Genomic DNA, 12687 nt, shown 5'->3' on the forward strand with positions numbered 1-12687 from the left:
ACATAAGAAACAGACGATACATGAAGGCTACATAATCATTTCCATGAATGTAGGCTACCACTAGCCTGGCTCTGCCCTCCTACGTACTTCCGCTCAATTTTATTTTTGCTTCTGTACATAGGTCTGGCCATGAGGTACGTAAGTCCGATTGTTCAAGTTGATTTTCTACCGGCGAATCAGCGAACAGAGGGAGTGGCTGAGAACAATGACGTTGATGTCGCGCTAGTTTGTGTTGTAGTTCCGTAATGGCGGCGGAGAAAGATGCGAGCAAAGCCATTCGGTCCGTTGTGGCAACGCTGCCGAATATCCAACAGCTAAAGCCGGAGCAAGAACAAGTTTTGCTGAGTTTTGTTGGTGGCCATGATGTTGTGGCCCTCCTCCCCACGGGGTTCGGGAACAGTTTGATTTTCCAGCTACGGCAGCTAGCTCTGTTACAGTAGCGGTGAAGGAATTGGCTAAGGCGAACGCTACCGATTGGTTATGACAGATCAGAGTGGCTCTGGGCAGATCCAATAGTTTTAAACTTCAACAGAGTACTCGCCTACAAGGAAGTCAACGCTTGTCAATGGAGCAAGGCCAGACTCTCTGTACAAATGCAATGTACGAGAGTCTGGTTAGGACCAGGCTAGGCTACCACAGCATTGGCATTTTGACTAGAATAGATGATGTGGAGGTTGAACAAGTACTTACATTTACATTTAGTCATTTAGCAGACGCTCTTATCCAGAGCGTACTTAAGAGATGACAGATAATTTAATTTGTGATATGAGAAATATAGGTACCAAGACCACTGAGAAGAACTGTCATCATCAGCTGCATCATGGGCACTGCACTATCTAGCCTATATAATTCCAGAAATCTGTGCGTGTCACCAATAACATCGCAAGCACTGTGCCCTATCTATAATTTCAGGAATCTGTGTGTGTGCCACAAATTGTATCACGGGCACTATGCACTATCTATCGTTCAAGTAATCTGTATTTGTGTGTAGTTTAATCACCGACTGCATCACGGGCACTGTGCACTAGTACTGTATAACGGTAGGATGGTTCCCCAAAGAGTGTGCGGCCCTTTCTTACGTATGCCCTATAATCCTGGAGACCACGCCTGGTAAAGCCTTTCGTGGGTTTCTATTGGTCTACAGAATGCCAATGGAATTGAGGTGTCAAATTTGCTGTTGTGTCGTGTTCCTGAGGAAAAGTTGTGGGGCGTCTTTACGTTGTTCTTAACATTCAAATATTTGTCAAATGCATTTTTAGTCGTGGAGGTTTGGCAGGCTTTAGATTTTTTTAAGTGAACATATGTTTTATACTGTAGTTATCGGTTTGAGCTTAAGTTGCAGTTTGCCAGGTTGGAGATATTCTTTCGCATTTTCTTGATGAATTGCTGATATAAATGTACAGTTGTTAGCAGTAAAGCACCGCTGCCCACTTAAGGTGACATAGCAAGGCATAAAATGTCATATTCCAGCCAAAAGCCGTCGGAGAAAGCCCTTCTAGACCAAGTGACCACCCCGACAAACTCGAGTTCAAGTGAAGAAAACGAAGCGGTAATGGGTAATGCAAGGGTGGTATGCCGTGTATGCAAACGATTATATCGGGAACCAAAAATACTACCATGTCTACACACTTTTTGCGCAGACTGCATTCGTCAATTGGAACCATTTACTGCGTCTGTGAACAGCAAATCATTAGCGGTGGTGAGCGATTCCCACTCGCGTGACCAGCCCTCCGTGACCGTACTTTGCCCTCAATGTGACTGTGAAGTCGACATTCCATTTTCGGGAGTTGACGGTTTGACCACTGACCATTTGGCCCTGGACGAAGTGTTTCTGGAAACTCTAAACAGCAACAATTGTGTAGTGTGCGACCTGTGCACCGACGGAGAAGCAGAGAAGCGCTGTGAACTGTGCTGTGTCAACCTTTGTGAGTTCTGCTGCCAAGCACACAGGTCAGTATGCATAAACGAATCAGGAATCTGAATGATGTGGTTTCAAATCACAACAAACAAGCTTTATATGTTGTCAATCAACAGTTGATGTAGCGTTTGTTTTATCAGTAATTTTGCTTTTACTGATTTCCAGAAAGATTGACATGGAATTAAAACTGGTGTAAAATGCTGACAAGACCAAATGTTATTCTCCAAATTGCATTAGAACTTTAGATTTTTCATGCGTTTAGCTCCTCTTGATGATGTACTTTATGACAACGAGGTCTTGCATACAATTACCCCTACACTTGGTTAGACCAGGGGTGAAGGTTTCATCATGTCCCACCCACTTTTTTAAAACGGCCGACCCCCCCCCCCCACCCCACACACAAACACACACTTTTTTTTATCTTATTATCATTATATTTAGACTAACGGTCCGGCAGCGTATTGCTGCCACACCAGAAAAAGAAAAACGGATAAGCTGTCCAACCCACATTTGAAAACAAACCCATGCCCTGGAGTTAGACAATGTCAGTTGCTTTATCATGCACGTGGATTAACTGGTCAAAAGGTTGGGGGTTAAATTGGCAGCCTTTATCCAGCACAATAAAACTCCAGAACCTGAGTCTCATTAAATCAATGAAGTAAACTTATTGGGTGTGCTTTGCCTTCGGCAAGGGCACAACCTTTGTTCTCTCACATATATATTATTATTATTATTCTTTTTGCCCCCCTAAAACTCAGTCAATATTTGGCCTACATAGACAAAGTAGGTGTCAAAAGTTTCGTCTTGGTAGCGATTGAGTTGCTTCTATTGGAATTTACGTTCCGTTGCATGGTTTAGGCTGAAGTTAAGTTTTTGTGGCGAAAAGTGAAGCTAACGGTGGCTAATTTTCTAGCCACAGTCACTGACGTTACTAACGTCACTACGTCACTAACGTCACGAAAACACGCGTGACTACCTTTGGCAGAACATTCGTTTCGCATCTGTTAACTTGGGGGATAGCTAGGCTAACTATAGCTTTACTGCAAGGCAGCTGCAGAAACGCCACAAGCAAAGAGGCCAGGGTGATAACTATTTACTCATTTTACTTTGTGATATGACACACAATTGTCATGTGTAATGTACAGTATAAGCTGATATTATTAAGGAAGTACATCTACTTTCGGAAACAGTAGTCTACTATTTCACTGAAGTATTAGCATCATGACATTAGCCTGTGTTGCCCGGGCAACACATACTACAGTGGTCTATGATGTAGCGTTATCTGTTTTCAATCGTTAAAATAAACATTCCTCACATATACATTTTCGTTGTAGGATTTATTCTGACATTAGTAAACGATTTGTTGGTGAAATTACCATTACCTGTGGTTTCAAACCAGTGTAGCTCACTGCAACGCTGTAGCTTACGTGAGACACACTACAAAAACATCTACACTACACAGCTGTTTAGGAAGTCAAACGGCGACAGAACATGTTCGGCACTCCCCTTACTTAAATCAAAAGTCTATCTAACTACTAACCTGAACTTCATTGCCACAGCCTAAACGTTGTCAATCTGTTCATGAAAATAATTAATTTCAGCTTAAACCGTACAACGGAACGTTAAATCCAATTCAACCAACGCAATCGCTACCAAGACGAACACAGCAGTAGTCTAGTACTGTGCCGTAGTAGTACAATTTACCGGGGCAGCTTCTCCACACAGGGCTATATCGCATTTTGCGTTGTTACTGACAATGATCGCTACCAGTGAGCTTTTTATGAATGAGCGATTTTCCACTAAATAAATGTCAAGCTTATTTACGTTTTGGGGGGCATATTTTCCGTTAGCAGATGGTACTGTTTGAATCGCGATTCCATCTTCTACTGCCGGGCAACGTCGTAGAATAATCTTCAAAGGGGGTTCTTTATTAATGAATGAATGCAATGAGTAGGCTAAATGCCTGAAAATATCATGAGAAGGGAAAAACTTAAAATGACGTTTAAGTCATAGAGATTAGGTCAATTTTTACACCGGTCTGCCCAATTTATTCGTTTTGATTCAACGATGAGGCTGCCTCTTGCAGGGGAAATGAGAAGACATCTATTTCATTCTACACTTCACTTGTATTTTCAGTTGTAAATGAGCAGCAAAAAAAAAATGCTTTTAAATCTATGTCATCTTTATAAATAATAAGTATGCATTTTTATATAAAATATACAGAAATATCAGTTGTAAAAATGTCATTCAAAAACTGACCCCTGTGCAACCGACGCAAGCAAGCACACCCTACAATTTCCCCAGAAATTGTACCCTCTCTAGTTGTTATTATGTTATTTATCTTATTTACACGACGGCATGTAATTTCTGTCTCTACACGGTCGCCCGCCGCCGCCGCCCCCCCACCCCCCCCCCCCCCAAAAGCTGTAAACCTAGGGGAAACACTGCACCATGTGTGTAGGGTGTGGCATGCACAATTAATGAAACATTATCAAGGTATGACTTTGTTCCTCCTCAGACGCCAGAAGCGGACAGCCTCTCATTCAGTCCAGAGTCTGCAGGATCTGAAGGCGCAGGGTCTCATCTCCCGCCCTGTCCTGTGCTCCCTCCACCCCGGCCAGGAACTCAGGCTCTTTTGTGAGCCTTGCGACCTTCCTGTCTGCCTGGAATGTGCCGCCACCTTCCACCGTGACCATTGCTGTAGCTCAACACGAGATGTCATTGACCACCATGGCGACCGTATCCGTAAGCTGGTTACCGGGTGCCTGCGGCCTCGTCTAGGGCGGCTGGAGGAGTCGCTAAGGAGGGTGGAGCTTTCCCAGGAGGCCTTGCAGGCGAGAGTGGAGACGGCGGCGGAGGAGGTGCGTGCATTTGCGCGGGGCTATGCTAGTGCAGTGGAGGCCCACTGTGTGTCTTTACTGCGCCGGCTGGAGGAGCTCCGTGTCCAGCGCAGAAACCAGCTCCACCTGCAGAGGGCACAGCTGCTACAGGCCCTGGCTGATGCCCGCGGGGGAGTAGAGTTTGCGGAGAGGCTCCTTACATGCGGCTCCGAGGCTGAGATCCTCAGTGTCAAAGGGGTGACCATCAGGAGGCTGGCCTGCCTAGCAGAGAGTGGTTACGATCCCCAGACAGCCACCGTCACTCCTGACAATGGAAGCAGCATCTGCTTTATGCCCCAGGAGAGCGCAGGGGAGGTGGAGGGCTACCCGGTGGTGGGAGTGATTCACGCCAAGACCATTGAGATAAGCAAGTGCACCATCGAAGGGGAAGGTGAGATTTCTGTGTGCACCAGTAGGATTACACATGAAATTAATACAGCTCAAAAATATTTTTGTGGTGGGAACTTTGGGTTTGACATTTTAATTGAAAATGCCCTGGATCTTAAATCTGTACTGTTAGGGTTAGATTAATGACCTGCACACACAAGCACACACTCAAAGTGCAATAGGATGAACTGTGGTGACATTGTTTGTCTCTGTGGAAACAAGTGGTAGGAAATACCACCGTAAGATAAAAGGTATACATGGAAAAAGCAGGAAATACACCCACCCACACACACAAAGCTGTAGTAACATGCCCATGGCCGGTTCAAACAGCCTTCTGCTCTGCCAGGTATTTACATGCTGACTTCACTTGGACATGGAAAGCTTCAGTAACTACAGGGTTTGTTGGATCTTTTCCTGCAGTACAAGTAGGCTGGTCCTGGGTTTAATCATTCAAAACAGAGCAAAGCTTTAGTATAATTATGGTTGGAAGGCTTGAGCTATTTGCAGATATGTGGCCTGTTTGCGTTTGTCTCGCCACAGGATAGGTTGCCTAAATCATCTAATCCTGGACTGGAAAGACATTGAATGATAACGGGTTTCCTATGATTGTGTATGCGCACGTTGTCCACAGGTATTTAATTGTTTGTGTGGACAGTTGCATACATGTGCATGGACAGGATAATATGTGTGCACAGACAGTTGCATGTCTGTATGTAAGTGGCCTGTGTCCTGGTCTCCAGACGTGCAGCATGGCAGGGAGGGGCAGAGTGGGGAGTTCACCCTTGTGTGTAGAAACTCTGCCGGGGAGCAGATGGGCCGCGGAGGTGAACCTGTCCTGGTCAGCATCATCCATAAGGAGAAGAAGGACTGGTGAGTGCCTGTCACACCTATCCTTACCATCAACTCTGCTCAAGCAGTGAATGGAACTACAGGGTTATGACCTACTGATGCTCACAGTGGTTTCATTCCTCAGCAGAGTGGAGACCACTGTCCTTGACAACGGCAATGGTTCCTACAACATCTCCTACACACCCAAAGAGCCGGGGGTCTACTCCGTGTGGGTGTGTGTCAAGGACCACCACGTCAAGGTACAGCTTCAGCCTGGGATTCATCTTGAACAAATCACTTCCTGGTGACTTTATAGAAATAGAAAGTACATATAAAAACAATTTTACCAGGCTCTGGGTTAGACTTGGGGTTATCAGAGGGATATGGGACTGTGATGATATCTTGGTATTATGACCATATTTGTGGGCTATGAGGATAATATTGTGATGTCACTAATAAAAGTCTCCCAACACCACCTCCTCCGTGTCCTCCTGCAGGGTTCACCGTTTGTCCTGAACGTTAAAAGGAAGTTCCGACGTCACAGAGGAACGTTCCACTGCTGCTCCTTCTGCTCCAGCCGGGGCTCCAAGGAGGCACGCTGTGGTTGTGCAGGCAAGATGCCAGGTACGACCCACTGAAGGGGCGCTAGTATGCTAGTGGTCACAAAACATCTCTACCTAACAGGTAGAAGAATGAATTTCAAACTGTATGGATGAATTGGAAATTAATATTCGAGGTACAGGAAATGTAGTTGTAATAGACTCTGGATGTGTGCTTTTTCTACGCCTTCCTAGGCATGCTTGGATAACTATTTAACACTGAAAATATGCTGATAATGTTGTGTGTGTGTGCATACTACAGGAGGGTTCCAGGGCTGTGGTCATGGTCATAAGGATCACCCTGGGAAGCCCCACTGGTCATGCTGTGGAAGTGTGGTGGAAGCGTCTGAGTGTCTGCCTCACAGTGTGGTAGCGGCTATTTCCCCTCTGAGCCATTTGAGGACTGTGGAGCTCTGAGGGACAGGAACAACAGGTTTTTGGGTCAGGGGTCAGGTGGCGCTAATATCAAGGCACCGGTCAACCAGGTGAACGATCAGTCGGCAAGGACTATTTTCCCGTACACAAGCATTTTCCCGTGTTTGACATCTTGTCATCGTAAAACCATCTTCAACTAAATGGTTCTAGTGAGAACCTTTAAGGTTGCATGGCGGTAATGGAGCTTCTTATACCGCATTGCCCGTCTGCGGTATAAGAACTGGTTAACCCACCAGTTTTAACCTTGGGATGACTTTAACCCATTTGGCTGCTCTCATTTGCATCTAGATTTCCATGTTTGAACACTTTAGTAAATGGTAAATTTGGTAAATAGTACATCTAGTAATCATATGGATTATGAAGGTTCTGTAAGGTTACATGTGGTAAAGTGGACCTATGCAAATGTCCCTTAAAATGGGACACCGTTTTTATATTATTATACATGTTTCCATTTACACGTCTTTTAGACACTCAGAAATATCACTGCTTGTGAATGCATATTCAAGTTTTAATGCATCACATAATTGACTGTTAATGCTACTGTCCTGTCACCATTTTGACTTACTAAACTAAATGGCTAAATAAATTCAAGTTTAAGTACATGTACAGGTACATTGGAATTATTTGGTCCCGTTCCTCTTGACACTTACCTAGCGGTCAATCCTACAATAAAAAAAACAAGCAACATGATTGACAAAACTAGGCTTGTTTTTTAGTCCCATTGTCTTGTAGTTTTGATCAAAGAACTCCTTGGGGCAGTAGTGAGCTATGTTTTTCTCAACCATGCCTGTTCAATCTGTTTTGGCATCCCTGTATAATATTAAAAGACAACCCCACAGAGATTTAATAACGTGTTGGTGGTGAATGTGTTCAGTTATGCCAAATAGGAAATTAGTGATAATACCATCCTGTCACCAGATACAGAGCCGTGGCTGTGGTAATGTGACGAGACAGTCAAGGTTAAAACTGAAAACATACACACTTCTTCAAGCCAGATTAATAGGGTGGTTTGATTGGAATGAATAGTTGTTCAACTCCAATGATATGATAGTAATGATGAGGATAATGACCATGGGGACAGTTAAACCCCTCTCTAACCTAATAAGCCCACACCTCACTTGGAGCACAAGCCAACAGCCAACATGCACCCAGAGCTTTGAGAGGATCAACATATTCTTTATAGACAATGAGCCAGAAACTGAACAATCATTTCTGGAATTTGAAACTCTTGGCCATAAAAGAGGATTGCGTTTTTCAAGGCATTTTAAAAGGTAACTAAAAGCGTGGCAACCGTTTAAGGAGTCTTTCTATGGTCTTTTGTAATTTCATTGTTGTCATCTACTTGAGTTTCCATCCTCCATCACTGATGCCTTTGTGTAGACAGGGCTTTAACTATCAGGTCCTGGTTTCTCATCCCTCCTGTGTCAGGGAATGTGTCCTAAATGCTCAGCACCTCACCTGGCCATGACGTCACTATTTTGACCATATCTGACATCCCTGTGTGATGCACTATATCACACCCAAGAGATGAGGCACAGTTCAATCATCCTTGGAGAGGCAAGCAGAGGTTGCTACAAAAGTAATGCATTAAGGACGCACTGCAATAGAATGCCTCCTGGAGACTCGTGGTAAATAATTCAGTGTAATTACTGTTTGATGTTATTAATTCATTGACATAGCTGAAATTTCCACAGCAATTTTGAGTGACTGCAACACATGACTGAATGTCCATGTTGGAAATCATGACAGAGTTGGGCACTGGGCCAGCCTCCTCTGCACTGTGCCACTGACAATCATTCTGGTGGGACAGACACAAACACTGACTACAAGTGACTCAACCTGAACACAGTGAAACGTGATTATAGACAGAGGTCAGTTGTCACAGTGATGCAGTTACATGACTCGGGAACGCTGCATGCCTTACATGGAAGAGAAGTGCTCCACGGGCAGGGCTGGGAGCCCAGACAGACTGGATCCAGGGATTGTGGTCGAGACAACAGGACTGCAACGCTGCTGGGATGGACTACTACTGCAGCTGTGTACCAGAGTTGCAGCATCCTGTGACTACACATAGGCCTTATGAGGTGTGACAGTGGAAGTAGTGTCACCAGCAGAGAGAACACATTTATTAACATTGTACTGTATATGTGCCAGTATTATTTTAAGCCCCGAGGCAGGTATTTAAGATGTCATAAGGATAGAATGGACACAGTAATGCACTTCTTTTGAATGTCATAGCTCTGAAACTCAATTGTGTCTTGTAAATGTTTCCTTTGTTATTGCTCAAGATTACTACCGCAAATGTGACTCACATCAGTAAGATAAATGTACTTTAACTTGCTTGTATTTTAGTCTACCTGTATCTGCATGTCTATGCCTGTATCTGGGTCTGCATGGTCATGTCACATTGTCCACAGCCTTTTTAATGCCTTTTGGTTATGTCTTTTTACTGAGCCTTGTCACGTTCCAAGTCTGGGAGGGTGACTCGTGTCTCTGAAGAGGACCAGCGATTACCACAGCACTTCCACTAATTCACTTTCTGAGGGTTGTTACATAAATCAGCTGGGTGGCTCATGTGCAGTGGGGTCCAACATGGCAACTGAAGGACCCACTGGCAGATGGGATATGGCCCTGTCTGACTCAGCGGACCATAACTTCCTTTCAAGATAGATGGACATCAAATGAGCACACATACATTCATTAATTCAAATAGAACAATGCCCATGTCATTTGGAGTTGAGTGGAAGAGCAGGATTAGGGGTCAACTTTTTTACAATTTACATTAGCTCTAATTACCTAATGTAGGACTTACAATAGGGGCATAAATAGGCGCCATATAGCTTTTTCTGGTTTACATTAATTCATTTTGACTTTAAGTGTTGCAAGGCTTCTTAATTTACCAGGCTAAGCAGTTAGCTCGACAGTTGATTCAGATGAACCGCTGCCGAAGGTGAGGGGCAGTCTTTTTCGAGGTAGTGACTATACTAGCCGTGTCTAGCTTCACTAGTACAGACAGTGAACACATCCTGGACGAAAGGCGGATTCAAATATTTAAGATATTATTGATGACATGAAATTGGTTGAACAAGGACAATTCAGAAAACTATAACATTTTGCACTACAGTATTTCCGAGTTACAGTTAGACAAACAAGTTATCACTAGCGAGCTAATCATTGAAATGTGTTGCTAGCTACTGTACCAGAGGACATGACTGAGAGCAATACTGAAGACGGCTGTTTAAAAAACGGAGGACGGATTTCTGTCGGTCATCGATTCACAAAAATATAGGTTAGGCAGCAACGTTGAACCCTCTTTATAAGGTCGCTGGCAGCCAGCTACCTGAAGCTGAGCTAACAAACTAACAGTTGCAAACGGACTTCATTGCCTTGGCTTAGACTAGTATGGCTAGCTACAGTATGATACTGTAGCTATAGCTAGCTAATGTAATGTTACCAACCAACCCGAAACAGGGTGGACTACGGTCCGTAGTAGGATTTGCTTAACATTTGGACTTCAAATGAAAATGGCTAGCTATCGATCGCAAGATACCTAGCTAATGTTTTTCAGCGGCCAAGAAAAAAGGAACCCATTCCTCAAGTCTATCTAACGTATAGCTAGCTAGTGCTTGCCTAGCACGGTACACCCAAGAAAACCAGGCTGTCAATACAGCGTCGGATGAATTTGTATTCTGTGCGGAGAGCGAGGAGAAGCGCCGCGCATCACGCAGGGTGAGGGAAACTGAGGCCGGGTGAGGGAAACTGAATCTAGCTAGCTAACGTTAGCTAGATATATAACGCTAGATTACAATACATTAATTACTTTTTTAAATGACATGCTACATTTCCATATTTGCCACGCATTGTATGCATACAAAATTAATTGCCTGAATTTGCTATCCATGTGTGGTCACGAGGGAATTTAATAACCTATTTTCCGCTAACTAGCTTAGCTCTAGCAGTCTAGCTAGCGAACAGTCTCTGCAGGCAACGTTCATGGTGAGACAGTCTCTTCTATGGAAATATTTTCTGCTGTTTTAAGAAGATGATTTAGCATAGCTTACATCCTGATCCGTCACACAAACATTTTAATTTTATCGGTAGCTACTGTGAATTGACGGTGTGTGTTTGTCACTATTTGTTTTAGCCCGATGCATTCAGATCTCAACAGGAAAGATGACTCAGAATGACAAAAGGATTTGCACGGTACGTTTATTTGTCTCCAGAGATTGAGCTGATAATCACTAGCCGCTGACATACTTTAACTCTTAAAACCATTCGTCTGTATCTGATATATGTGATGATGGGAGCAGAGAAAGAGATGATGCGATGGTGTTGTGCCATGGTATGGAGGCTTGATGCCATTGGCATCACGCGCTAGCGCAGGTGTTTTAAATGACGTGATCATACTAGTATCACCTTTTGCAATTTTTAAATTAAATTGTGGACTGCTTCTGTGACCAATATTGTCACGTAGACAGAAACTAGTGGAACTGTAATTTGTATAATATAGGTTGCAACGCCAAACCAGTAATGACACAGTCACAGTAATAAATAAATACCACGATCGATGCAATATCTTTATTTAATGTATCCCTTTTTCCTCCAGAAGCCTGGTGACCACTCCGTCCTTCCTTGAGGGATCCGGCTCCATGCTTTATGGACACACAACAGTCGGGATGAGATAATCCAGCAGCACATGCCAGACAAATTGTGACTCGTCAACTCTGAGTTCATTTCCACAATTCAACATGACCACGCCGGCTCTTTTGCCTCTGTCAGGCCGTCGGATACCGACCCTTTCGCCGGGCACCTCCTCCTTTCCACACCACAGGGCAACATTGAGGCTCTCCGAGAAGTTTATCTTGCTTCTCATCCTCAGTGCCTTCATCACCCTATGCTTTGGAGCTTTCTTCTTCCTGCCGGACAACTCAAAACACAAGCGCTTTGACTTGGGCTTGGAGGACGTGCTGATCCCACACATTGAGGCTCCCAAGGCAGGAAAACACTCTGGAGGACAAGTCATACATGGGCAAGGGGGACATGATGAACACCGACACAGGTAAAGACCTACTTACGACTTAACCGTGAGCTGTGCTTGTATGCGTTAGATGAAAAACAATATTGGGTCTTCATGTTCATTTTAGGTTAGTGCTTTTAGCCTTTTATATTCATGTTGCATAGAAAAAGGGTACTAGAAAAGGTCTTGTCCTGATTTCACATCAATTGATGTCCCTGGGCCATTCAAATAGTGTAATCCATTTGAATTGGTTCAACCCCTTCTCAGTATAAATACCGCCCACCCACACCATCAAATTGCTAGCTTTTCGATGGTGTGTAGATAGCTAAAGCAGTGTTTATGAAAGGTGGTTGTGGTTTGCGTGAGTCAGAGAAGTCAAGTGAGACAGTGAGCAATGCTCGCAAGTGACGCAATGACACCTGTGACAAGAGCATATTGCTCTCCCTTTCACAACACACACTGTCCATTGTATGTGTCCTAAAGAACACTGAGGCTGTTATTCTCTGTTCTGTTGGGTTTCTGAATGGAGTTCCTACTCTACCTTTCTGTTGGGGTGATGGATGGGGTACATACCAGACTCTTCTGTTGGGGTGCTGGATGAAGTTCACACTGGAGAAGTTCTGA

The 12687-nt window shown here is 44.1% G+C and overlaps 2 protein-coding genes across 7 annotated transcripts in view; both read left to right on the plus strand.

Annotated features, from left to right (window-relative positions):
• The first annotated feature begins 1162 nt into the window (after positions 1–1162).
• Positions 1163–7648, plus strand: trim45 (tripartite motif containing 45). Its single transcript, XM_062457611.1, has 6 exons — positions 1163–1950; positions 4437–5188; positions 5925–6054; positions 6158–6272; positions 6510–6636; positions 6874–7648. Exons 1-6 carry the CDS (start codon positions 1457–1459, stop codon positions 7026–7028), a joined length of 1773 nt encoding a protein of 590 aa, XP_062313595.1. The 5' UTR covers positions 1163–1456; the 3' UTR covers positions 7029–7648.
• A 2330-nt stretch (positions 7649–9978) lies between these two features.
• The window catches only part of man1a2 (mannosidase, alpha, class 1A, member 2), a 45277-nt gene continuing 42568 nt past the window's right edge, over positions 9979–12687 (plus strand). The window contains exons 1-3 of one of the 6 annotated variants that reach the window (XM_062457605.1): positions 9979–9996; positions 11191–11249; positions 11653–12105. In XM_062457605.1, the coding sequence (XP_062313589.1) occupies positions 11795–12105 (311 nt within the window). In that variant the 5' untranslated portion in view covers positions 9979–9996; positions 11191–11249; positions 11653–11794. Of the gene's footprint in view, positions 9997–10027; positions 11043–11190; positions 11250–11652; positions 12106–12687 lie in introns of those variants that run through there. The other 5 variants (XM_062457601.1, XM_062457603.1, XM_062457602.1 and 2 more) reach the window with 5 other exon arrangements.

The sequence above is a fragment of the Osmerus eperlanus genome, chromosome 3 (assembly GCF_963692335.1).
Source record: "Osmerus eperlanus chromosome 3, fOsmEpe2.1, whole genome shotgun sequence".
Taxonomy (NCBI): domain Eukaryota; kingdom Metazoa; phylum Chordata; class Actinopteri; order Osmeriformes; family Osmeridae; genus Osmerus; species Osmerus eperlanus.

Bases quoted from the DNA above. Each gene is read 5' to 3' on its own strand.
- trim45 (XM_062457611.1), top strand. From the start codon at position 1,457: ATGTCATATTCCAGCCAAAAGCCGTCGGAGAAAGCCCTTCTAGACCAA. The intron at 6,273-6,509 runs GTACAGCTTCAG...GTCCTCCTGCAG, and splicing joins TCAAGGACCACCACGTCAAG to GGTTCACCGTTTGTCCTGAA. The intron at 6,637-6,873 runs GTACGACCCACT...TGCATACTACAG, and splicing joins TTGTGCAGGCAAGATGCCAG to GAGGGTTCCAGGGCTGTGGT.